The following is a 26484-nucleotide window of genomic DNA, read 5'->3' as shown; positions in this document are numbered from 1 at the left end:
AATTGCAGCGAGCAATTAATCTAATGACGGCTAACACAGGACCACTATGGTGGGGCCTCTCTGCGGGCATGTGGGATGAGTGCGGGGCGGGATGGGAGAGCTGGGGAGACACCGGGCTGGCTCTCATCTCATTAGCTCATTGCTAATGAGGCAGCCTCTGTCCCCAGCTGGGTTTGAGGTCCCGGTGCTGTCACCTCGGGGCTGCTCGGAGGCTTCACGGTTCGTTTGTGCCTTCACCCTCCTCTTCCTCAGCTGGCCCCTACTCCCACCTTCCTCAGTCTTCAAGGCATGACGCGAGCCCCACCAAGCTGCTGCCAGACCCCAGGAGCTCTGGGCGGAACTGAATGCTCCTCAGTAAAACCAGTTCAGCCCCAGTAAAGCCCAGTGCTCCCGTTGCCCAAACCTGCCTGCTCTCTTGCCTATGCTACCTGAGATGCTTGGGCTCACCTGCTGCCCTCGGACCAATTTTGGGACCACCCGACCCTCCACCGGGATGCTGTGGCCGTGTCCCTGTGTCCCCATGTCCCCGTGTCCCCATCCCCTGGCAGATCCTATGGGAACAGCTCCTGCAGCACCAGCTCTGGGTTGTTTTGAACCAAGCTGCACCGAGGCGATAAATCAGGGCTGATTTTGAGCTGTGCCCGGCTGCCAGCAAGTGGGGGGAGGGGGCGGAGGGGTGCCCAGCGAGGGGGCCCAGGCAGCAGCGGGCAGCAGGCAGGGGGAGGCAGGCAGCCAGGAGGGCAGGACAGGCAGACAGGCAGGTCCCTGCGGAGGCCAGGGCTGGAGGTGTGGCATGGGCTGTCCCCACAGTCCCTGCGTGGGGCAGGACGGGTGGCAGCCGTCCCGCTCGCTCAGTGCTGCGGTGGCAGGAGCTCAGCGGGGGCTGTCGGCAGGATCGGTGCAGGTACTGGGACACAGCGGGGGGGGCGTGGGATGGTGGCCCCCCACCTCAGGGCGGCAGGTGCCAAGAGCTGCCACCCTCCTGCTCACTTCGGAGCACCTGTGGGTGCCAACCCGGACCCAAGTGGGCAGTGGGTGCAGTGGGGGGCTTGTTGCCAGTGGGTCCTGTGGGGCTGTCCCAGGAGCTGCGTCTCTCCCTGTGGACCCTGTGGAGCAGAGGAGAGCCCAGGTCAGCCCCCCTCTAACAGCGCTGCGGCTGGATGCTGGGCACAGAGAAGCGTTTTGGGGTGGGGGAGGCACTTTTTCACCTGGAGCCGTATTAAAACGGGTGGAAAACCAGGGCAAGCAGACGGAAACTCACGGCCCAGGCATGTCCTTGGAGATGGGGAAAGAAAAAAAAATCCCCGAGAGGCTTTAGAGAGCTGTAATCCAGCCGGCCGGGGCGCGGGGGTGTTTCCGGCATGACGAGGGCAGGAGGAGGCACGAGCCGGCTGCTGCCAACGCACCCACCCACCCGCTCAGCACCCAACCTCGGGCCGGTGTCACCCACGGCTGTTGCAATGGGGCCAAGCCTGGGGTGATGCCAGAGCCGCGGGGGCTGGGGAGGGTTGTCCCTGGGATAGTGGGGCACCGGCTGCGGTCCCACGGGGATGCTGCAGTCGGGTAAACAACAGCAGCTCTGGTGAGGCTGGTTACGACACTGCTCGGCAGCCCTGGGCTGGGGAGGGGGGTCAGGCTGGTCCCGTCACCCACTTTTTTTTCATCAGGGAGGGAGCAGGAGGGGCAGAAAGATTCCCAGGACCCCTGGCCGTGGGTGCTGACCCTGCGGGGTCTGCTGGGTGCTCCCAGGGAAGGCAGCCTACCTCACGCTAATTCCTGTGCTGAGCAACAACTCAGCATTTATCCGGCGATTTCAGAAACAAAACGGTCACAGAAAGCCCCTGGCAGTGGGTCGGATCTGCCAGCGACATAAATCTCCGCATGTTCCACTCACCCGGGCCAAACCCTTGTGGCGTGGTGCCTGCTCCTGCTTCAAGCTGGTTTGTTTTTTTTGGCCACGCAAACCTCCGCTAGCCTAAAACTACGTTTTTGGGGTGTAAAATCCCCATTCTGGGTCTTGTCACACCCAGGCGCACCACGTGGCTGCCTTGGTGACCTCGGGGACCTGCCAGGACGGGATGTTCCCTGCCGAGCCGGATGGACCAGCCAGTGGATCCTGGGCATTGAGTTGGAGGAACATCCCGTGGGTTAATAAATCACTGCGGGTTTAGGTGAGGTGTGGAGCAGCGGTCAGAGGGTGTCTTGTGCCTTTGGCTACTGCTGGCCCTCGCTGGCCCGGGGCGCTGCGGGCTGGCGGCTGGGGCTGGCAGGGTGCCCTGGCACCCGCTTCCAGCCTCTTCCCGCCTACCCGAAGTGCAATTTTTATTTCTAATTATTGAGGCGGTGAGCGAGGTTTGTCGAGAGTTTTCTTGGAAGTGCTTTGAATCACCTTTTCTTTTTTTTTTTTCTTTTTTTTTTTTGTCCCCTTTCCCCCTGCTCTTGGGCTCTGGCAAGAGGCTGCTTTCCCGGCTGCCTTTGCAGGGCACTCAGCTCCACAGAGCGTCCAGCAGCTGCCATCTCAGGTGCTTAATTGGTGCTTAATTGGCCATACTTTCGTTTGGCATCGCCCAGGAATGGGGGTGCATCGGCGCTGAGGAGCGGGTTGGGGGTGCCAGCCGTTATTGCTGGGTACAAAGGGGCTCAGAGATGCCAGGCGCAGCAGGGACGTGATGGATAGTCAGCTCCGAGCCTGACATGGAGCTCAGGAGGGACCTTCTGAAAGGACAGACAAACCCGAGGTCTCCCAGCACCTCGGTGAGGCTCAGCAGGGCAGGATCAGACCCTCTGACCGAAGCCATCACACCATCCACCGGCTCAGCACCCATTGCTGTCGGCCTCAGCTTGGATATCGATGTCCTGGAGCAAGGACCAAGGTCAGACGGTGCTTTGAGCTCAGGGTCCCGAGGGCACTAACAGGCGCTGGTGGTCCTGGGCAACCTCACTGGGACCCCTCCCCAGCCCACCCATGGGCTCTGGTTCAGCCCGAGCAACCCCAGGCACCGCTGGATGTTGGGGCAAACCGATATCAAATTGGCCTTGGACCACAAGGAGCAACAAGGGAGAGAAGCAGATACTTTGGTGAAAGAATGGGAAAAAGACATGATCAAAGGAGCAAGATAAAAAATAATGGCAGGGACAGACTTCTGTGTGGGATTATTTAATAAAAGAGTAATTAATGCTTTATACCTCACTGCCTCCTTTCATGTAAGGATCACAAAGCGCTTCACAAACATTAATTAATCTTCCCTAACATCCCTGCAGGGAAGGTCACTGAGCTACTGAGCGTAAGGGAAATCTTGTCATTGATGAAGGTGGCTGCTCTTTAGGCATGACGGATGCTCGGGTGTGATGGCAGGACGGGGAGAGTTTCTATTCCTTGCTGATGACTTCAAATGATTTCCCATAACTTCCTCCGAGAGGAAAAATGTCTTTGAGTTGTCATGGGCAGCTGAGACTGGGCCAAGGTGGGGCTGAGAGATGATCCACGCCAAAGCTGTTGAGCATCCCTGGAGAATGCAGGGGTCTGTCCAGGCAGCCCCCGGCGCCAGCACCTATGCAAGGTCTGAGTAAGCGTACGGTCCCGTGGAGGGCAAATCTGCATCTGTGGGGAAAAAATACGGGGGGAAGTGGATTTCAGTTCAGATCTGAGCTGTGGCTGGTCCTGCAAAAGGCAGGGCAAAGGGCATCAGGTGTCAAAGGAAGAAAGACCTTTTCTTTCAAATGTTTCTGAACAAATGCTCAGCCTGACGCCACCGATCCGGGACCTTCAGGTGGCTATGGAGGATTGCGCGTCCCTTCATACCTCCAGGACAGTAAAAAGGTCTGAGTTAGTCTGCGGCTCTGGGGAAGACCTACATCCCCAGCTGTGCTCAGAAGAGCATCCCTTCCACACCATGTCCTGCCTGGGGGGGGGGAGGGCCCAGCTTTGGGACGTTGGAGCATCCCTGTGGGATCATGGTGTCATTGCTCAGCATGGCAAATATCTGCGGTTGTCCTTGTTCCTAGGTCCTGGCATGGGAGCCATCGCTGAGCAGGACCCAGCCTTGGGCTGCCTGCATGGAAAGAAGCAGCTGCCAGGTCAGTGTGCGATGAGCGTGGGTTAGGGGTCTTCTGGGGGTTTTTTAGTCAGTTTATGAGAAAGTTGAATGTGGGACAGGGTTGTAAGATGGGGAAGAAACAGGTTTGGGGTGAAACGGTCTGGAAGGATGGACCAGGAGCTGGGGAACATGGCTTGGTGGCATCTGTGCTGATCGAAATGAAATCAGCAGAATGAAATGAATGAGCAGAAATGAAATCAGGAGAGGAATGACCAGTCTTCAGAATAGCAAAGGCTGTGCTTGGAGGAGTTGTCCTTCACCTGGCCTGGTTATACTGTTAAACCAAAACCTGAGCCCAAATGGTGAGCCTGAGGCTCGGGAGTGAGCGTGCACAGCAGTCCTACGTCTCAGGAAGCTTCTGGCCTCCTGCCTGCTCTGTGACCCAGCTGAGCCCAAGGACCCGGCTCTATCCCAGCTGTACCCTGGCTGCTCTCCAGGTCCAGACGCGCTGTGGGAAGCCCCATTCTCCCAGCAGTGGGTCACCAGGAGCCCAGCGGCACCATCACTGGCTCTGCTAAGAGCTGGTGGGTACCCACTTGCTTTTCCAGCTTTCACCTGGGAGGTGAGGGCCAACGACCGAAACTACCACATGCAATTCAAGAAGAAATTCGCTTTCTGTCTGAGCAAGAAGAAGTATGCGGTGAGTCAGCCTGGGCCAGCCCTGGGCCCAGCCCGTGATTCCTGAGCTGGTGATGGTCGGGGGTGACGTGACAGGGATGCTGCAAAGTGATCTCCAGTAGGATGGAGAGTCACACGCATAATCCTCAATGAGGAGGACAGGCTGCTCCCTGCCTGGTGCCCCAGATGCCCTCTGAAGTGGTCAGACAAGGAGCAGGGCTATGTGATGGGTACTTTTTAGTCTGATGGTCAAATGAAAAGAAAAGAAGTCTTGATTGAACAAAACCGATTCTTTTTCCAGCTAAATAATGACCATCTAGTTGAGGCCAGTTAGGTATGCTTTAGATGATCAGAAGCAAATCATTTTGTTTCAGTTTTATACAGTGCTTTGCTCTAATCAATCTTTTTTTTCCTTATGGCTTTGGTAATTTTTCAAAGGCATCTCTTATGCTGTGAAAACTTGAGAAATCCTAAAATGTTTTTGACATTTTCAAAACACATCCTTGACTTTGACCTGCCTCTCTCCTGCAGGGCAATGCCATTAAGACAGCCAAGTACAACATCTTCACCTTCCTGCCCCTGAACCTCTACGAGCAGTTCCACCGGACGGCCAACGTCTACTTCATCTTTGTCATCCTCTTACAGGTGAGATGGACACCGAGGTAAGAGCAAGCATGTGCCAGTGTCCGGTGAAGGAGGATGGTCTGGTGTTCAGAGTAGGGGACTCTGGTGTCCCTGGTGTCAGGGATGCTGCTTTCCAGTGTCATTCATGAGCTCTGAAGGGGTTTCTCCTACGTCAAGTTGGTTACTCTAAACGGTTGGGTTTGGGTGTAAGCAAAGCTCACGTAGACCGCACCTAAACAGAAATCCTAACCTCCAGATTCAGGGACCCACAGGCATTTTGCAGGTCCACTTTAAAAAGGAGTGAAAATTCCAAAAAACAGTTCTCTGTGGATAGGGATGTCAACTTGAGTCTGCCTGGATGGGTTCCTGCCATCCTCAGGTGCTGGCTGCGGAGGGGAGCTGGGGGCGAGGGGGACTTACTCAGTCACCTCAAGTGTCCCAAGGTGGGGTGAAAGTCATGTCAGTGGTGTAAAATTCTCCTTCTCTAGACCTTCCCTGAGATCTCCACGCTGCCCTGGTATACTCTGCTGTTCCCCCTGAGCTGCCTCCTCACCATCCGGGGTCTACGAGACCTGATCGATGACATTGTGAGTACAAGCTGAAGCAAAAGGCTGTGAGCGTTGGGATCGGGTCCTGGGGGGGGGTGGGCAGTAGAAGAGGCCCCTTAGCTGTTGGGTGAACTGAAAAGCTGGGAGTTGCCATCACTCATCGTTCCTGAGGTACCATTAACTCTACCATGTCCAAAACGTTTTGTATTTTCCCTTGGGAAGGATGGGACCGGCCGGTTGCTTTCCTTGGGATCTAGACCCCCATCTCCATCATCTTTAATATCTTATCCAATGGCTGTATTCCCAGGTTGGTCCCTAGAAATACCGGGGGGGGGGGGGGGGGGGCGGGAATTTAGCCTTTTTATTCATCAGAATTCATCTTCTGACTGCTTCAGGAAGCAGATCCGGGGCTGAGGAGGCAGGTTGTGGCACTAAGAGAGTTGTTTTCATGGGACAAGGAAGCCTGGCTTGGCCCATCCTTTACTTCTGGCGTCTTTTTTTTCTCTCCTCTGTGCAGGGCCGTCACCAAAGTGACAAAAACATCAACAGCCGGCCATGTGAAATCCTCTCTGGGAAGAGGTGAGGGACTTCGGGAAGCTGTACCCATGTGTTCCAGGCTTGCGTGGAACGATGGGTCATCTGAAGCGCTGAGCAGCCTTGAGCACAGCAGCTGAGGAGGGTCTTGGTGGGACTGTCCCTGACTCTGCAAAATCCCATCGCCTCCCACAATCTGCTGCAGGTCCAGCTGGTCCCCTGTGGGGATGATTGCGTTCCAGCCATGGTCTAAAAAAGCCCTCATTTGCTGTGATGTGCTGGGAGGAGGGTTTCCTGGGCCACAAAAGTTCCTCCAGGTCTTCATATCTAACCCAGAGAGTCAGGCCGTGCTACACATGGGTCCGGGGAAAGACCAACACTTCCCACCTGTGGCCAGGGGTCTGAAAGTCCCTGCCACCCATAGGTGCAGGGGATGTGTATGTTACCGGTGGGTCCTGTGCCATCCTCAGTGCCCAACCATCCTTCGGTCATGCAGATGGGAGGCCATCACGGTGGCAGAGGCACCACCAACCTGGAGACGCCATTCACGCAAGAAGCTGGGATGGACGCAGGCTGGTCCAGAGGGCAGCAGCACCCCCAGCCCCCATCCCAGTGCTCCACCAGGGTAAAAATCTCCTCCCTAATTCTCCTGCAGCTTCCTCTGGCAGAAGTGGCACGACATCTGCGTCGGGGACATCGTCCGGCTGCGTAAGGAGAGCATTGTCCCGGTGAGTGGTGCCCGGAGCTGGCTGCTCCAGGGGCAGTGGGGGGGATGTATCGGGGAGGAGGGGCTCAGCCAGATGCCCTCTCCCCCTTTTTGCTCTCCAAGGCCGACATGCTCTTGCTGTGCAGCTCGGAGCCCAGCAGCCTGTGCTACGTGGAGACTGCCGACATCGATGGGTGAGGAGAGGGGCAGGGGACTGCTGTTGCCATGGGGGGAGAGGGGCAGAGATACCCCAGCCAACAGATGAAGCCTCCTGTCTTGGGGACCCCCCAGCACTGGGGGAGTCAGGCACGCTGGGAGGGCTGCGGGTTCAGCAGAACCCATGGGGTGTGGGGGATCCTCTGCAAGCTAAAACTACAGACACCCTCGAAACGGGGGTTGAGCCCCCTGATTTTGGAAATGGGAGTCCAAAACCACTTTTAAGGCTTCCACAGAGCAGCTTGTGACCTCGGGCATCTCCCTCATCTCCTGGCTCCCTCCCAGCGAGGGGGGACGACGACAGAGGTTGCCCATCCCTTCCACCTCCATCTGCAGGATGATTTAATGGCAGGGTCCTTGGGCCAGGGCTCCCTCCCTGCATGAGTGCTCCATGTCTGGCACGATAGGTCCCTATCTCACTTTTCATTGCCATCACTCATGTAATCACCCGATAATTAACGGCAGTCGTGGTCTCATGGGTCCAACAGCAGAATTAACAGCTCTGTCACCCCACAGGGTCGTTTCATTTCTCCCTCCCTGGCTCTTGTTCACAGGGAAACGAACCTGAAGTTCAGACAAGCCCTTCTGGTCACCCACCAGGAGCTGGTGAGTGAGGAGAGCATGGCTGCCTTCGATGGTGAGTGTCCCGGCCGGGCGAGGATGCGGCTGTCCCGCTGGGATGGGACGGGTCCAGCCTCGGGAAGCTTCTGTCCCCTCGGGCACCGGGTGCCATCAGTCCAACGGGACACTGCGCTTGCTGCTGCCCACCCGGAGCCAAAGCACCTGCGGGGAGACCCTTCCCCAGCAGAGTGGCTCTGTGCTGGCTCCATCAGGGCTGTGCACCTTCCCCCCGCCCTGGATCTTCCCCGACCTGAGCTCAGACCCTGGATTTTTTTCTCCTTTGGTCCTTCGTAGGACGCAGACTCCCTTCTGGGAGGCTCTGGGGGTGAAGGGGGTTGTGTTTGCACCTTCTCCCGTTTTACAGCCTAGTGCGGTTCCCAGACCGAGCCCCCTCCCAGCACCGCAGGGTGACCCTCCAGCTTAGCCTGGATTTGAACCCTCTGTATCCCAACTCCACCTGGAGCTGCCCTGACAAAACCTGAATCTCCCCGAGAAGCTGCCAGCGACCCTCTTTGGAGGGGATGAGTGGGGTGGGGGTGAGGGGAGAGGAAGGTCCCGTGTCCCCCGCAGCCACTGCCTGAACCGTGCCCTCTACCCAAGGGACAGTGACCTGCGAGGAGCCCAACAGCCGCATGCACAGCTTCACCGGCACGCTGGAGTGGAGGGGCGAGACCTACTCGCTCGACAGCGAAAGGATCTTGCTGCGAGGCTGCAGGCTTCGCAACACCGACGTCTGCTACGGCTTGGTTATTTACGCAGGTCAGCGCCTGGCCCCGGATCAGGGAGGGCAGAAACCACCCAGCTCCCCACAGATTTTAAGCTGCCCCAGCGCTTCTGGCAGCAGCAGGTCCCACTCCCAGCTGGTACAAAGTGGGAGGACCTGGCGCTGGAACCAAGCCCCCAGTGGTTTATCCTAAGCTTTGCTGGTGGTGGGCTTGCTGGCAAGGAGATGATGCAGTGGTACCCAACCTCTGCTCCTCCCAGGTTAGATCTCACCTACAAAATGTGATCCAAGGATCGTCCTGGATTCACTCTGCTCAGTGGCTTCTTGCACTTTGTGGCTCAGTGTGGCTGAGAGCTTGGCCACCAGCAGCTGTGGGCAGGTGGGAGGGGCGAGGGCTGGTGGGAGCAGCACTTGGAGAGTGAGGCACAGCTTGGTTATCCACAGATCAAGGGCTGCAGTCCTCCAAAGTCATCAGAGGTGGGGAGATGTTGTTATGGAGGCAACCAGCATCACTTAGCTGTGAGGCAACCTTCTGGGAGCTGTGGACTTGCATTTTTACTTCCAAGATCTTTCTCATCCAGGATTTGATTCCAAAATTATGAGGAACTGTGGAAAGATCAAGCGGAAGAAAACCAAGCTGGACTGCATGATGGACCGGCTGGTGATCATAGTGAGTGTGGTTCAAACACTTCCTGCCCTGGTCCACCAGCCGCCTGGGGTTGATCACAGGTCTTCTCCTGAGAGTTGATCTCATGGATCATCAGGAACATCTCCTGGGTGATGCTGATTTTCTTCAGCTTGCAATATTTTGCTCAAAATATCTTGGGTTTATCATGGTAATGGGCAAATACCAAGTGATGTTCCCATCAGGGAGTGGCAGCTGCTGGGTCTGGAGCACCGTGCATGGTGGTTGTGTTGCTTAAACCCTGGACCTTGGCCACTCTGAGCCCTTGGCTGCAGAGCAGCCCCTTGGCTTAGGGAACCAGAGCGTTCAGGATCTCCAGCCCCTCCTGCCTGCACTAATCCATAACCGTGCGGGTCCAAGGAGGCAGCTTGTGCTGAGGGACAAGCAGGCTGTGGCTCAGCACCGATGGAGGCAGGTGGAGGCCAGGGGCAGGAGGAACCTTTCCTCTGTGGGAAGCAAAGCAGCGTGGGCGTAACGAGGAGTTGGATGGCTCTTACTCCTGTTCTCGGTGGTTGGGTGTCATCACTCCTCGGATCGGCCACCACCACTGCTCTGCTTGCCGACAGTTCAGCAGGAAAGCTGCAGAACAGCCCCGCTCCTGGGAGACAGTGTCTGCGGCCATTCGGAGGGTGGGAAAGCTGGGGTTTGCTCTGTGCATGCTGCAGATGTGTCATCTGGAATATGTGCTGCGATCCCTCACCCCAGCCCAGGATGAGCTCTGAGAACCAGCTTCAGGCACAGGGACAGCCTTCCCCAGGCTTGCAGCTAAATGAGGCCGTTTGGAAGGGGCAATGGTTAGTCCTAGAAAAGAGTCTGGTGGGCGCTGGTGTGATGGGACATTCTCACCCTGGCTTCCCATCTCAGATCTTCCTGGTGCTGCTGGTCACATCGCTGTGTCTCGCTGTTGCCTCTGGGTTTTGGGCCAGGATGTTCCAGGAGAAGCACAGCTACCTCTCTGCTCTCTACAAGAACACAACTCCTGCCCAGCAGGCCTTCTTCAACTTCTGGGGCTTCACGATCCTCCTGAGCATCATCATACCCATGTCCATGTATATAACGTAAGAACAATAGAGCTTGGAAGCGATCAGAGATCAGTACCCCTCTCCCTGTGCTTGGCCATCGGCTGGCACCTTGGTTTACAGCCAAAAAATGGGGCTGCACAGAAGAGCCAGCAGTGACCCTGAGTGAGTCATCCCCATGTGTCCCCTTAGCCATGAGAGATTATGGAGGGATGGGGTGCGTATCTTCCAAGCATTGATGAGGTACTTTGAGATCTTCTCAGAGGAAAGCCAGCAAAGAGATGGCTGGCACTGGAAATTGTGGGCAGGCTGCAGGTGAGACCCATGGAGGTGGCGTTTGTCCACCGAGCAGCAGCAGGGTGGGGGAGAGAAGTGCACAGCCGTTGTGAGCAGGCAATAATCACAGTTTGTGATTTTTTGTGATGGAAGAAGCAGTTTCCAGACTTTTCGGCCCTTCACCGAACCTCCCTCTCTATGTATTTTGGCACCAAGGGCCAGATTTCCAGTGGGGAGCCCGGTTGCCTGGGTCCCCGTGGGCTCTCGGTCTCGTGTGATGAGCCTTCTGGAAGCCTGGCCATGAGCAACGGAAACCCCCTTGTGTCCCCCAAGCTCAGAGCCAGGTGGGGAGCTCCCCTCTGCCCTCTCTCCCCGTGTCAGTCCCCCAGGTGCCCCGGGATGTGAGGAACGCGATCTCCTTCCCCAGCATGAAGTTTCTTCTACCTGACTCCCTAGGTTTGAATTCATCTATCTGGTGAACAGCTTTTTTATCAACTGGGATCTGGAAATGTATTACGCTGCCAAAGACATCCCGGCAAAAGCCAGAAGCACCAGCCTCAATGATCAGCTTGGCCAGATCGAATACATCTTCTCGGACAAGACTGGCACCTTGACGCAAAACATTATGAGCTTCAAGAAATGCTGCATCAATGGGACCATCTATGGTAACTTTTGACGGAAGCAAGTTTGTAGGGACTCACGGGTTAGGTGAACCTGGAACTGGTTCTTTCCATTCCTCCTGGCTTGCTGGGGAGTTTGGGGCATGTGGATTGACCTTGGTGGTCGGGTGTGTAGATGGAAGCTGCTGTAGGAATTCGGGTTGTTCCATCCCCCGTGTTATCGGTGCTTTGCAGGGAGCACGGTGCCTGCGGTTGCGCTTGGCTCATGTTCCCAGTGCACGGAGTCAGGGCACAGTTCTGCCCCCTAAAACGGGAGCCTACCTTTCAGGAGATGTGTCATGCCCCAAACTCAGCTGAGATCAGCTAGGTTTTCCCCGACAAAATAAGGAAAGCCTGGGGTTAGGAGCCCAGCAAAGCCACATGACAAACACATAGTCTGAGTGAGGTGGATCCCTCCTGAAATAATGGGCTGATGCTGGCCCAGGTGGCCAGGACAGGGTAGAGCAGAGCCGTGGGGTGATGGGCCAGTGAAGCCCATGGATTTTCATTTCCTGTGAAGGTCTTGGAGAAAAAGGAGGTTTTGCTTTACTTCTTTGCATTGTTTTCTGGTGAATCTCTAGCTTGGTTTCCAGCTCTGGGCACTTTGAGGCTTTCAGGTGATGGATGGAGGAGGTGAAGAAGTTATCATTCCCCTTGCGTTGTTTCTTTAAAATGAATGCATGTAATTGCTCTTTGCTGTTTATTTTTTTTTAATGATTCTGCTTGTCTTTCCCCATAGAAACCTGAGAATCACCAAGGCTTTTTCTTATTGCCATACTTACTTGAGCTCTTGGCTGGCTTCTGGGAGCTCTCTCAGTGCTTAATTAGTGAAATTTAGCAAGCAGGGCAGGCCAGAGCTTTAGCACAGAGCTCCCTTTTCCTGAGATAAGTATCAGGCACTTGAGACAAACGGGTAGTGATAAAAGCAAAAGCAGAGGAGGGGAAAAGAAAAGATCTAGCAAAGTTTTTAAGCAGGAATAAAGCCAGTTCTGCCCTGCCTGATGGATCGTGTTGCGCCTCTGCAACAGCAACATCGCTCTAATCCCGCCAGTCTCTGGCCAGCGGCGGAGGAAATGTGGGTGAAACTGGATTTTTCACATTAAAAACGTGTCGAAAGTCTGATCGGTCCAAGAGCCAAAGAAATCAGACCTGGATATCCTAACGGAGCCTGGCTCATGACCAGCAGCCAGCAGATGCTGCAAACCGGTCCCTTTTTTGTCGGTGTTTCGGCCAGCAGAGCAGCCGTCCCTTCCAGAGGAGCTGCCGAGGCCCTCGTTAGTGATGCTCCCTGCCAGCTCTCAATTAATTGAACTGTTTTTATTTTGGCAGGTACAGGCACAGGCCATGAGAACAAACAGCCATCGGTGCGTAACTCCCCCCTCCCACGTCACATGGGGCTAGATGCTGCCCCTTCCTGGGGCCAAAGCGCAGCAGTTGGTGGTTACACCAGCAGCAGGCACAGCCTTTTGCCTGGTGTCCTGTTTGCTGGGGGCGGGTCCCATCCTGTCGGAAAGTGCCCGTGTTTCCTGGGGCTGGCAAGTTTGTTGGTCCTCAGCTGCCAGTTAAGGACAGGGGAACCGGGTTTATAAAACAATGCAGTTCTAATTTTTTTTTTCTAAATTCCCAACCTTTTTATACTCACCCCCTTGGGGTAGGCGATGCAGAGCTCTGCTTACGGACTTCAATCTGGATCGGACCGTGCCAGCACGGGGTCACTGCATCACCCCCCAGCAGCATCCCTGGTGGAGAACCCCATGCTCCATCTCTCTCTCAGATGCCTTCATCTGGTCTGATGAAGAGAGACAACTGCTTGTGCCTCTCGCAGGGATTGGGATCGACCTGGAACCACCACGGGGAGAAGCTGGACTTTTGTGATGGGATGCTGGTGGAAGCTGCCCAGCGGGACAACGACTCCACGCTGAGGGAGTTCCTGAGGCTGCTGGCCCTCTGCCACACTGTCATGGTGGAGGAGAAGGGCGGTGGGTTGGCCATGGGGGTTGGCACGCTTGGTGTGGGATCTAGCCGCCGTTCAGGGCGTTGAGGCTCCTTCCATCACCCAGCTGTGCTCTGCTGTGTGGGGAGCAGGTGGTGCGAGACCCCAGGGACACTTTGTGCGCTGTCCTGGCGTCACAGCAGTGCACATCTGGGTTTGTTTTAAAGCTAATTAGTTGGAACGGAAACACTGGGGGGGATAATCCATCCCTGTCCGGGCACTTGTCCTGCCTGGGGCAATGAGCAGAAGGGATGAGACAAGTAGGATTGAGTTTCCCTAGCCTGGTGGCTTGGGCTTTAGAGTGCCCATAGATAATGTCGGTGCTGGGCAAGACCAGGGTGTTTCAGGTGTCGCTTGGCTGGGAGGTCTCCTTGCCTAATCCCTGCTCCTCTCCTGCAGACCAGCTGGTTTATCAGGCAGCTTCACCAGATGAAGAAGCCCTGGTGATGGCAGCCAGGGACTTGGGGTACGTCTTTCTGTCCCGAACGCAAGACACCATCACCATCAGTGAGCTGGGGAAGAAGAGGACGTACAAGGTGCTGGCCATGCTGGACTTCAACAGTGATCGCAAGAGGATGTCTGTCCTGGGTGAGCGGGACAGGGTGGCTCAGGGGGGCCCTCCAGGGACACAGAGGGTCCCTTCTGTACTCAGCCCTACAAGGGATGGCACCGGGATGGCTGCAATGGACCGGCACAGGGGCTCCTAAGGATCGTCCTGGGCATCCCTGCAGTTTTGCTCACCCTGACACCTTGGTGAAGGCAGCTGGCAAAAGTTTGAGCAGCCAAGAGAGACCAAGTAAATCAGAGGCTCAGAGGAGTTGTGTGAGGAACTGTCAGTCCTTGAGGCCCGATCCTGCCTCGAGGTGGTGTAGATCTGGGGAAATCCCTGTGCTTTCTATCACTGCTGGCAGAAAAGCACCAGCGTCCCCTGTGGTGCCTTCTGCAGCGTGGCCATCACATGGGGACAGCGATGAGTGGGAGCCTCTCGCTGGGGACTTAGGCTGTCCCTCCTCTTCCTCCCAGTGCGAGACCCCCAGGGCACAATCCGGCTCTACACCAAGGGGGCTGACACGGTCATCCTGGAGAGACTGCAGAGTCGAGGGCCCAATGAGACCTTCACTGAGATGGCACTGGATGTGAGTCCCACGCCAGCCTGCGGCGAAGAGGGCTGGTCTCCCTGCTGCTGGCTTTGGGCTGGGTGTCCTGCAGTCCCTGCTGCTCTTTCTCTCTCTGGCTTCAGGATTTTGGTCCTTCTTTCTTCCTTCTGCTCTACGAGCCTCACCTGCATATGGGACAGGGGCTAAGAGGGTATCAAATCCACCTTCGGTGTTCTGTATGGACCAGAGCATTGCAATGTATGGCATTGCAATATATAGCATTGCAAGGATGCTCATGGGGATGCTGTAGGATGGGGAGGGAGCCAGAGCCCAGTGGGAGAGCCTCAAAACCTGGAGTGTCTCTGGCTGTGCCCATGGGGGCATCGTGGCTGGCTGGCATGGTGCCCTGGTCCACCATGAGAGTCATCCTGGTTGAGGGAAGGGAGACCTGATGTCTCATCTCTGTAGCGCTTTGCAGAGGAGACACTGAGGACTTTATGCCTGGCCAGCAAGGAGGTGAGCGAGGCTGAGTACAGCACGTGGAGCAGGAGGCACCGGGAGGCCAGTGTCCTGCTGCAGGACCGCGCGCGGGAGCTGGACAAGCTGTACGAGGAGATGGAGCAGAACCTGCAGGTGGGATGAGGCCGGGGTTTAGAAGGAACCGGCTGTGCTGGTCCCACAGAGGGCAGGAGTGTGGCATTCAGCTCTCTGGGTTGAGGGGGGTGTCCAGCCCAACACCCCACCCCCTGTATGGGAGGGCAGGTGGAGTTCCACACACACACCCCCGCCAGGGGTGACTTTGTGACATGCCAATAGACACTGGGGTAGATATCTGTCAGATTGTGTCTGCTCATGGGCAAGGACTCCTGGTTGGACCCAGGGGCAATTCCCACCTCCATATCTTGCCCTGCCCCGTGGCGTGACACCCACTTACCTTCCTTCCAGCTGCTGGGGGTCACAGCCATTGAGGACAAGTTGCAAGACAGAGTCCCTGAGACTATCCAGCTGCTGAAACTGGCCAACATTAAAGTGTGGGTGCTGACAGGAGACAAACAAGGTCAGTGGAGGCAACCCCAGACCCCGTTTCAGCTTCTCCCCTACCCAGGACCAGAGAAGAGGTGAGACCCTGGGAGTGTTCTGCTGTTCCCTTTAATGCAGCAGCACGTCCCCCAGGTCATGTCACCCGTGGGGAAACTGAGGCAGGGGAAGCCATCTGCGCGATGGCATGGAGCTGGAGCAGAGCCCCCAGCAGCCGCTGCCCACCAAGGGCTGTTGTACCTGAGGGCTGGGGGCTGCCCGGGGACGTGGGGGACAGCACCCCTGGGCGCTGACACCTGCGTGTTGCAGAGACCGCAATGAACATTGGCTATGCATGCAAGCTGCTCACGGATGACATGGAGATCCTGGAGGAGAAGGAGATCAGGTGAGGAATGATGACCTCCTGGTTCAGGATGTTGTCGTCCCTACTGAAGACACCTGAGGGTATAGGGACCTGTGCAGGTTGGGCACAGCTCAAGTCTGCCTGAGATGATGCTTCTCCTTCCCTGTCCCAGCCTGAATGTCCATGGCCTTCATCTGCAGATGCTTTTCCAGGCTTCCCCATCTGTTCCTGCCCCTTCTCCTCCTTGGCAGGCTTTGACCAGAAGGTGCTTAAGCTGTCTCTCCAGCCTGTAAACCACAGGGACAGAGGCTGATTTCTGGCATCAGTGCAGCCCTGGGACCCCCCTGTCTCCCCCTGTTCCCACCACTGGGTAGCAGCTCCATCTCCCTGGAGCTTTGAGATGGCAAAGGCCAACTGTAGGTCTCGGTCAAAGCTGGGCAGCCTGCCCAGTGTCCTCAGCTCAGCTCCAGCCACCCCTTCCTCACACAGCGAGGTTCTTGAGGCTTACTGGGTGAGCAACAACAACCTCAGCGGCAGCGGGGAAGCACGGTGCAGCAGCCGCCTCTCCCAGCAGCGCCCAGGGCCTATGTGCCACAAGAAGAGAGCCATCATCATCAGTGGGGACTTCCTGGTAAGGTGGCACTGGGATGCAATTCTCAGCTCCCTGCTTGCACCAGCAGATTGCTGGTCCTGCCCTGGTGCTCTCAAAGTCCTGGGTGGCACCAGCACACAGAGGACGTGATGTCCCTCCTGCCCGTGGGGTGGGAAAAGCCTGTTTTGTGCTGGGGAATGAGGAGTGGAGAGGGGGACAACCTTGCACCAACCCTTTGGCATTGGGGGACTTTGACCGCACCTGCCCTACCAGTCTTCTGGGATGATGCAGGCTGGCATGTGCTCTTCTGGTCATACTGGAGCAAACTGATCTCATGGTCAGTGTCTACTGCGTGGTGAACTTGAAGAAAATGGGGCTCACGTTTTCGTAGCATCTACAAGATTGAAAAATATTGTTGAGGAACTGGGGGCTCTTGTGCTGTGAAGGCTGTGGGTGAGGTCCCAGCCACGTCTGCTCTCCCCCAAGGACAAAATCCTGCACACAGGAGAGGTGCTGAAGGAGGAGAAGGGCTGGCCCTGGCAGCGGCTGGCTTGCTGCAGGGCTCCGGGCTCACAGGAGCGGGGCAGTCTGGTGGAGAAGTCCTTCGTGGACTTGGCCACCAGCTGCCAGGCAGTGATCTGCTGCAGGGTGACCCCCAAGCAGAAAGCCCTCATCGTGCAGCTGGTGAAGAAGCACAAGAAGGCCATCACACTGGCCATTGGGGATGGGGCCAACGATGTCAACATGATCAAAAGTGAGGCTCGGGGCAGGGGGAGCGTGGGTTTCGGTGGGCATGACCCGCTGGTGGGGAGTGGTGGTGCCCTATCTGCCATCTCCACCACCTCATCCTCTCCTTTGAGGGGAGGAGCTGGGAGGGGAACCTCCAAACCAGTTCCCCCCATTGCTGTGCCGGGAGGGGCGTGAGGCACAGGTCCAGGACCAGCCTGGGACCAGAGCAGGGTGGGACTGCTCGCTCTGGCAGTGGGGATGAACCTTGATGAAGCTTCAAGCCCCAGTGTGGGCAGCTCCAGAGACATCCCTGCCCCTCTCCAGCAGCCCTGCCACGGGGCTGTGCCCACACCTGGCACGTCACTCCCACAGCTTCGGCACGTGATAGAGGGGGCTTCCCTTTGTCCACCGTTCCTGCATTCACCCTCTGCCCATCAGCCTGGGAGCAATCCACGGGGAAATCGAGCACCCAGCTCCCCCAAGACCTGCCCCCCAGCCTTTCACACCCTCCTGTTCTCTGCAGCCGCTGACATCGGGGTGGGCATCAGCGGGCTGGAGGGCATGCAAGCCGTGCAGTGCAGCGACTACGCCCTGGCGCAGTTCTCCTACCTCCAGCGCCTCCTGCTCGTCCACGGCCGCTGGGCATATCTCCGCATCTGCAAGTTCCTCCGCTACTTCTTCTACAAGACCTTTGCTGGCCTCATGGCCCAGGTCTGGTTTGCTTTCCACAGCGGATTCACGGCTCAGGTGAGGGAGGCAGCCATCAGCATGGGTCACATCCAGCCCGGGGCGGGGGGGGGGGTGGCGCTGCACACCCGTGTTCCAAACCCCCCTGCTGAGGATCCCATGCAGGTCCCATGCCTGGTACTGCCCGATGGACACATGTCCACATCACCACCCCGGTCTCCCTTCTCCCTTACCATGGTATTGGGCTGTCCAATTTTTTGGGACTGCCTGGCTGAGATGCAACTAGTTATCTGGTTTTTGCCTGGCTGCGTTGGGAAAAGCACGCTGGGGAGATCTGGGATGTCCTCGTGAGCTGCAGTTCAGCCTTGAACAGATGCAGGGAAAGATCCCACGTGCACTAAGCTGGTTGCCACCAAAATGGGAGCATTTATCCCAAGGGCCATCAGCATGACTTGACCACCACTGCGTGGCTCCAGCCCCCCATCTCCACCTGCAGCAAGGCCCCCCAGCCCACCGATTGCTGCGGACAACGTGGAGCTGATGCAGAGCCTGGGGCAAGGCCATGGGGGCTTCCCCGGAGTCTGGATGTGGGTCTCTGGGACCCACCCCTGGTGCCTGGGCACCTTTTCTGAGTCTTTCCAAAGCTCCTCTGAGCTCACAGCTGCTTTCTTCTCCCTTCTAGCCTCTGTACGAAGGCTGGTTCATCGCGCTCTACAACATTTTCTACACTGCCTACCCCGTGCTGTCCGTGGGCCTTCTGGAGCAGGTACGGGTTCTCCGGGCTGCATCCCTGGCGGATGCGAATCGGCCCAGCAGTTGTTGCACCCCATCTGCGTGGCTCTTTCTGCTGGGATGTGGTACCCACCCTGCGCTGGGAGCCCACCACCGGTCCTGGTGTGTCGTCCCCCACAGAGCAAGCAGGTGGAGGGACTTGCTGCAGGTCTCCCGAAGCGTGTGTTGGGTGGGGTGGCCCAATCCTGCTCCCCACTGTGGGTGGGGAAGGTGATGCTTGATGCCTTCCCGGCAGGACGTGAGTGCCAAGAAGAGCCTGGAGTTCCCTGAGCTCTACATGATCGGGCAGCAAGACGAGCTCTTCAACTACCGCGTTTTTGGTGTCACCCTCCTGCACGGGGTCAGCACCTCACTCGCCAGCTTCTACATCGCACTCTGGGCCTTCGAGGACCACGTCGGCAGCAAGGCTGTTGGCGACTACGAGTCCTTCGCCATCACGGTGGCCACGTCGGCGTTGCTGTCGGTCCTGGTGGAGGTGAGCACCAACCTGCCCTTCCCCATCCTGGCCCTGCAGCAGATGTTTAGGGTTGCAGCCCTGGGTGCTCTGACACCACCCGCAGCAGCTCCGTGGCTGGGGGATGATCTCCCTTGGGGCAGGGGAGGAATCTGAGGCAAGTGGCCAAATGGAAGTCCCTGCAGCCTCCATGAGATGCTGTGCGCCCTACCCTTCTCCCTGCAGATCATTCTGGACACTAAGTTCTGGACGGTGTTGTCCTTCCTGACGGTCACAGCCAGCCTGCTGCTCTTCTGCCTCTTCTCCTTCCTGACCCAAAGCATTGATGCCTTCAGGATAGCCCCTACCATCTTCCGCTTCCCAGGTGAGATGCCCTGGGGGTGCCCATGGTCCTTCCTTTCCCCAGCCAGGGGATCCCAGCCTGGGCTTGGTGCTGGCAGCTGTTTCCCACCTTGTAGATCATCTTTTCATTGCCCCTTCTTGATCCTGCCGTCTTCATTTCTGACTCCAATTTATATGCCATCTCCTCTTTAGACCCCTCAACACCTTCATGGGTGGGAGCATGCCCCTCAACAGCTGATCCCTCTGTCTTCTCCACCTTCCCTACTTAAACATCACCCACTGACTTCTTGCATTGACAGATGCCAGCCAGAACGCCCTGACCGACCCCTACGTCCTGCTTGTGGTCCTGCTGTCCCTGGTGGTGAACACCATCCCCTCGCTCACTGTCCACCTGTACCACACCATTGTGGGCAAACCCAGCATCCAGCAGGTGGGGGGTGTGCGGGGGCTGCCTGGGGAGGGGGCTGCCTTCTGCTGGCCTCGGTGCCTGGGGCTGGCCAGGGCGCTGCTGGTGATGGGAAGGGTGAGATTCCCCAGGGAACTGCCTGGACTGTAGTGGTGGGACATGTCACCTCTCCTGGGTGGCACCACTCGCCTGCTGGTGGTCTCTCATGACACCAGTGACCAATTGTGGCACCAGGGCTCCCTCCCCACATGGCCCCACAAGAGGTCCTGGAGCAAGAGACCTGATCTAGCTCTTGGAGCGGGTCTGCTTCTGGCTGCAGTAAGGAACTGGCCTCCAGGATGCCCCAGACCAGCCACTTAGGAGGCACTGGGCTCTGGTGCAGGTCTTGGTACCACCCCCAGCCTTGGTAGAGCTCATCCCCATGTGGGTTGTGGGTTATACCTTCCTGGTGGTGCAAAGAGGACCCAGATGAGAGCAGGGGTTGAGATTGTGCTCCAGAGCTCTGAGAGCTTTGAAGACCCCCAGGAGGGTCCCCATGTTATGCATCCCATCATGGCAACTCAGGTCATGGTGGAGCTGGGAGCCAAACCACGTCTTGGTGGAGGGTGTCCCTGTGCTCCCGGTGTGTCCCGCCTTGGGGTGAGGGCTTGCCTGGATGTGGCCACAGCCCTGGTCTCTCTGTCTCCTTGCAGAAGATCTGCTTGAAAGCCAAGCAGAAGCCGGAGCCCGCAGTGGAGCTGCGTGCCCACGTCCCCCGCGGCTCCTTCCACCGCCGCTCCAGCTACGCCTTCTCCCACCAGGAGGGCTATGCTGGCCTCATCACCCGCGGGGACAGCCTGCGTGCCAGGGCCACCCGCAGCATCACCCCAGGCCTCCTGCACCCAGAGACACCCCCGGCTTTGCCCTCCCTCCCCAGCCCCTCAGCATAGCTGTCCTGGCCAGCATCAGCCTCCCACCACGCTGGGACAGGTGAGGCGCTGTCAAGAACTGGCTGGTTTCCTCCTTTTATGGGCATTTTAAAAATCTTATTTGGATGGTTTTGAAGTGCAGGCAGCTCCCGTGGCCGCAGAGGGGCTGGCCCAGCCTGGGGGGCTGCTGCTGCAGGTGCTGAGCCCCGGGATGTGTCCCACCAGCAGTTCCGTCTCCCCTGTGCCATGGGTGGTGGGCTTTGCAGGAGCCTGTAAGGCCATAAAAGCCACCAAGCTCTGCCACCATGCTTGGCCCCTCGCCCTGCGACTCCCCGGCTGGCATCCCAGCCCCCCTCCCTCCTCTGAGCCCCCTTGGAGCTGGGGCTGGACCCACAAACAGCAGCTCTCCTGTCCCAGGCTCGTTATTCCACCTGTGAATTAATACAATGCCCTGACGCAAGCCCCGGGCCGGGGGCTGGGTGGCAGGCGCAGCCCCTCACCCCAGCTCCCTCCCTCCCACGCCGGGGGCCAAGCTGCAGCAGCTGCATGAAGACCCTCACCTCGATTTCCCAAGGCTGCCCATCAGCCGCCCTCCCACCGCGGAGCTGGATCCAGTGCCCGTGGCTTTCCCAAGCATCATCCCAATGGATTGGACTCGGAGCAGTGTAATTTGAAAATTTTCGGGAGGACAATTTGACGGACGATTGCTCACCTGCAGGTTTCTCTTCTCCAGCCAAACCAGCCCAGCTTCTCGCAGCCTCTCCTCACTCCTCGCCACCTGCTCCTCCATGTCTCTGCCACCCCGGACACGTGGCGGTGGCATCTGCTATGTGCCATGCCCCTCTCCACAGCAGCCACGTCCCACTCCCCCAGGACTGATGTCCCCATCCTTGGGGACAGCTTGTGGCCACAGGCTGTTTGCTGCAAAGCCCTGCAAAGTACTTTTGGGGGGAGGGCAAAGTCTGGGGGTGGCCGTGCATCAGCTCTGCCCAGCAGGCACTGCAGCACACGTCACCTTGGGGACATGAGTATTGCCTGCTGGAAAAGTTGTCTGTGAACGACTGACGGGTGACTGGATCACCTTTTTTACTGGTTTTATTTTTTAATTAAAAGGACTTTAGCTTTTCTCTCCTCTCCTGTAACTGGCTGTTGTGCTACCAAGGGAGAAAGCTGCACAGAAGGGTCCTGCGGTCCCTTGGTGTATGCCACCAGCTCTTTGCCACCTGCCAGCACTTGTGCCATGGCAAAACGCATGGTAGGACAAGACGTTCAGGTAAAAAGAGAAATAATTCAATCAGCCAGGGGGGCTTGGACCTGCCTGCAGCAAGCGCGGCTTGATGGGTTTGTTTAACAAGTGCTTTGGCCTCATCTGCACAGAGTTTGTGAGAATTAAAGTGTTTTCCTTGGGCTCTGGCCAGAAGGGTGCAGACAGTGCCAAGAAATAGAAGTATCCGAGGCTTCCTCTGGGAAAGCTCTCACCCCTGCAGCTACCAGGTGGGAAACTGGGAGAAGGAACCTTTCCCAGCCGCCTGGGCACAATCCCCAAACCTCCCCCCCTCCGATGCTCTCCGGCCAGGTCTGGGGAGAGGAGTCAGGGTGGTTAAACTGGGGCTGGTCCCACAAAGCAGCCCCCCTCCTGCCGTGGGGAACCCACCCACGAGCATCACCGCGGGACACACACACGCGCCAGGGTGAATGACTAGAAAATAATTTATTGAAGAAACAGAAAGCTGCAGAAATACAACACAGTCATGACCAGTAGAGGATGAACAAATAGAGATTTTTTTTTTTCTTTCTTTCTTTCTGTTTTAAAACCTGTTGACAGGCTGGAGTTAAATTTCCTGATAACTTCCCCTGCATGAGTCATTGCAAAGAACGAGGAACAAACTCCAGAGCACACAGCACAGTTTGGATAAAGTGCCTGACACATAAGACTCTTTTTTTAATTTTTTTTTCCTTTTTTAACGTTTGTAAATAGCTTAAACAAATATAGTTGCAAGACACAGAGGAGTAACAATTGCATTTCGCTGTAGAGTAAAACCTATCCCATGAGAGTAACGATGAAGCAGCAGGAAAAAAATTCAATTTAATTAGAAGGAAAAAGTCATTTAAAAACTCAGAGATGCAGCCCTCGGACCATGCGGGACGAGGGCGAGTGTCGTCTATTGCTATCCAGAAAAATGAGCAGTGCTTTCTGGAGGTGGCTGGACTGGCAAACCCGAGGCTGCGGGTTCTTCTTGGCTGGGATTGATTCTGACTTTATTTTTTTCCTTTAGAAATTTAAGGGGGAAAAAAAAAAAAAGAAAACAAAACAAAACAACTGTGTTTTGTGGTTTGCACTTTTAATTTCCTCTCTTTAAAAACCCCAAAGAAAGACAGACGCAAGAGGAACCGGATTCTGCGCAGCAGCATCTGCAGGTCCAGCCCCACCTCGGCTGCGGGTGTCCTCTGAGACAAGGGAAAAGGAGCTGATTTAGTGACGGGGACACGTGGCGGCGATGAAGGTGACTGGGTCACGGTGTCAGCAGCCAACCCAGCCCAGCAGCATCCTCACAGTGCCCAAAGCAGGCTGGGGACAGGGGTCCTGAGCAGCCCATCATCTTCCCTACCCAGGCTTCAGGAAAAGGGATGGGTGGCAATTATTATTTTTTTTTTTTGCAAAGTTATTTCTCGGCGTGGAGAAACGCCATCTCCTGGCTCGCTCCATGGCCATGTCCCATCAATGGAGCCACCATTAGTGAAGGAAAAGCTTGGCTCTGGCTGTGCCATAGTGGGGTGACAATGGCTAAACCCCAGTCAGGGATCCTGGGGAGCCTGTGTTCCTCCTGCTTGCCCGGCGGGACAGGGACAGCGCTGTCCTGCTGCCAGCGCTGGGTTTTCAAAGCACAAAAGGCATTGGTGGAAACCTTCCACCCAAGGCAGAACCGGAGAGCCTGGGGGGCACAATGAAATGACCCAAATCCCTGAAAACTTGCACATTTGAAGTAGAATGCAGTGGCCAGGCTGAACCAGCAGGTCTTGGTGGGAGAACCTGGGTCCCCTCCTGTTTCTCACCCTCTGACTATCCACATCCCCATCACCCTCTGAGGTGCCCCTGGGGTCCCAGTTTTGCCCCTGCTCCCCACAGCACAAAAACGCCCTTCGGGGGCAACCTTGGTTGAGAGAATTGTCTTTAGGACAGAGCTCCGATTGTCATTACCTGCAGGGAAAAAAAAAAAAAATCTTTGGTATCGTGGCAAGTTGCTCCTCAGGGCATTTTGGTTGATGTGGGCAGCAGGCACGGCGGGTCTGGTGTGGGGCAGGATGGTCCAGCAAGTCCTGGGGGGCTGAAGGGCAGGGGAGGGCACTTGGCTCCTCTGGGTTTGTGATGGAAACCAGCTGGTGTCTGTAAGGTCCGAGGATTTGGTACTGTGGGCTGCATCCAAGTGTGGTAAGACTTTGTGGTTGGAAATGAGGTCCTGGCCTCCAAGCACCAAAGCTTCTCATGCTGGAAAAGTCTCATGGGTGGAACACGGGGGTGAGGCAAAGCTCCCCAGAGGACAGGAAGGTGGGTTAGCAGATGAGCAGATGAACGGTGCTGAAGGAATAAGCATCACGTCTGCCTAAAACCCAGGTCCTGGGTCAGTGGGTCCAGTGTCCCCCACCACCACCTGGTACTGAGCCATGTCCCCCACCACCACCCAGTGCTGGCCATGAAGGCGGCGAAGGCTGCAGGGACAGTGCATTGGGCAAGAGATGCAGACTGAAAAAAAAAAATGTACTTTGCTTTTGGGGGCTTCTTTGGTGGGGCTCAAAGAAGCTGAGACCTCTTTCCTTGCTGTGGGCTAAGCTTTGGGGCCACCTTCAGCGAGGGAGGCAAAGGATGGAGCGGTGAAGAGGCTGGAGCAGGCTGAGGAACCAGCGTTTTAAGGGAAATGCTCTGGTAAGGGCAGGGGAGCAGAAAGCAGCAGGTACCGCTGCCGCCTCCGGGCCCCCCTCACTTTCCTGACCTCCAAAGACGTGACCCCTTACTGCTCCTCTCCTCCTGTCTTTGAGCAAGGAGAGGAGAAGCAGGGGGAGGAAGGAGCAGGGGATGCAGCCCTGTTCAGGGGGGGCTCTCTGGACATTTGCAGAAAGGTCCCTGGCTGTCTAGGGCCAGCAGGGAGACCTTCCGAAGTCCCCTGAGACCTGCTGGTGGGCTGGGGTCTCCAGGACCTCTTCCACCAGCTGGACACTTCTTCCCCCTCCAGCCCGAGCGGGTACAGGGCTGGGAAAGCCTGGCAGGGACAGGCACTGGGTGCTGGGTGCTACCTCTGACCCCAGCTACATCCTTGGGGAGAAAAACCTCAGAAACAGGTCGCTCTAGTCCATCCCCAGGTCCGGCTGGGTGTTGATGCGGCACCATCATCAGCACCTTGTTCCGTGCAAGGGCAGCGGCAGGTCTGTGAGGTCACCCCAGGGGTGACAGGGACTTGGGAGCATCAGCTGGAACGGTCTCAGCCCCGGGGGAGAGGTTTGGGGTGCCTGGGGGTCGTTTCCCTTGTCTCAGAGCACACGAGAAGCCCCGCAGCTTTGCCGGCTCAGGTTGTGGAGGCTGATGGTCTCTCCTCTGGTCTGCGCTTGGGATTTGACCCACAGAGCTGGATAAAGCCAAAAAACAACAACAACAACAACAAAAATCCAACAAAAATCCAAACCCAAAGCACAGCAAGGAGCCAGACCCCACGGCGGCGGGGGGACGCCAGGGTCCCATGCCCCGGATACCCTTACCCTGTTTGCCGGGCACAGGACCCCCTCCTTCCCGGGGGACCCCCGAGCATCGCTGCCGTGGGATTTTCAGGGTGAGGAAAGGAAGAAAAGAGGCAAAGAAAGAAACCAAGGGGATAAACGACGACTCTCCCGTGGCTGCGTGAGTTGGAAAAAAACGTGATCCATGCAGAGAAGTCCTCATCAACTGAAAACTCGTGGACAAAAAAAGCACAGTTTGTCCCCTCCCGCTCCCACCCGACCACCCCTCCCCGAATAATTATTACATTACTTCAAGAAAGAGTATATTTTTTTCATGCATAAATCAAATTCTCATCTTGTCTTTTTTTTTTCTTTTTTTTTGTCTTCTTTAAATTACATTTGAACACAGAACACATATAATAAATACTCTTGTACGACATGACTCAGAGAAAAGTAACACATCTGAACGCAAAGGTATTGTCATCATTATTAGTTTTTCTTTTTTTTCTTTTTTTTTTTTTAAAAGGACTTGTTTAAATATGAAATCTGTAAACTCCAAGGGTCCTTTTTTTTAATCTTTCTCTCTCTCTTTCTCTCTCTCTTTCTCTCTCTTTTTTTTTTAAAATCGTGAAACTATCCAGCTTTCATTTCCTTAACATTCAATATGTCTCCCATTGAACGCGTCAAAGAAATAAGAACATGCCGTCTTCTGCAAAATTATAATTTAACAGTATAAAGCTTCAAGTCACAAATTCCAAAAACTAGCTAAGTAATTTTTTTTATTTTTATCACATAAACTATACATTAAATATTTTGAGGTATTTCAGAGAACATTGTCAAAGGCTTGTAAGGTCTGTGCTGGGTGGAAAAGAAGGCTTTCTCCTGCATAGAGAACGTCTTTGGTATCACAAGCCATGGGGGTGTCGGGTAGAAGTGGGGTGGCACGGCCACGGGGCGGGGGGGGGCAAGATCTGGCCAAGGCAGTGGCGTGGAGGGGGGGCAGGGGGGGGAGATGGGGGTGGGGGATGCTCTGACCTGCTCTGTCAGGTTGCCCAGTGGGATGGAGGAC

At 56.3% G+C, this 26484-nt stretch overlaps 2 protein-coding genes across 2 annotated transcripts; both read left to right on the top strand.

Moving 5' to 3' along the window:
- Positions 1–823: 823 nt before the first annotated feature.
- Positions 824–7166, top strand: LOC308062102 (phospholipid-transporting ATPase IK-like). Its single transcript, XM_080383063.1, has 5 exons — positions 824–4077; positions 4646–4737; positions 5247–5360; positions 5828–5926; positions 6405–7166. The coding sequence occupies exons 1-5, from the start codon at positions 3735–3737 to the stop codon at positions 6468–6470; spliced, it is 714 nt and encodes a 237-aa protein (XP_080239189.1). The 5' UTR covers positions 824–3734; the 3' UTR covers positions 6471–7166.
- ATP8B3 (ATPase phospholipid transporting 8B3) lies at positions 6912–24063 on the top strand (the record flags this gene model as incomplete). Its single annotated transcript, XM_080387119.1, has 22 exons — positions 6912–6970; positions 7077–7149; positions 7251–7321; positions 7898–7980; positions 8565–8723; positions 9270–9358; positions 10238–10431; positions 11125–11333; positions 12657–12691; positions 13153–13306; positions 13720–13908; positions 14344–14456; positions 14886–15050; positions 15363–15474; positions 15765–15840; positions 16288–16429; positions 16877–17144; positions 17643–17866; positions 18489–18572; positions 18834–19073; positions 19278–19416; positions 19694–24063. The coding sequence occupies 22 exons, from the start codon at positions 6912–6914 to the stop codon at positions 19948–19950; spliced, it is 3135 nt and encodes a 1044-aa protein (XP_080243245.1). The 3' UTR covers positions 19951–24063.
- Between the last annotated feature and the right edge of the window lie 2421 nt (positions 24064–26484).

This window comes from Falco punctatus (assembly GCF_963210335.1).
Source record: "Falco punctatus genome assembly, chromosome: 4".
Lineage (NCBI taxonomy): Eukaryota > Metazoa > Chordata > Aves > Falconiformes > Falconidae > Falco > Falco punctatus.
This window is presented reverse-complemented; position numbering and strand designations above follow the sequence as displayed.

Excerpts from the sequence above, each read along its gene's own strand:
- LOC308062102 (XM_080383063.1), top strand. The coding sequence starts at position 3,735 with ATGCTCAGCCTGACGCCACCGATCCGGGACCTTCAGGTGGCTATGGAG. Across the intron at positions 4,078-4,645 it reads TGGAAAGAAGCAGCTGCCAG|CTTTCACCTGGGAGGTGAGG; the intron begins GTCAGTGTGCGA and ends TTGCTTTTCCAG. Across the intron at positions 5,927-6,404 it reads GAGACCTGATCGATGACATT|GGCCGTCACCAAAGTGACAA; the intron begins GTGAGTACAAGC and ends TCCTCTGTGCAG.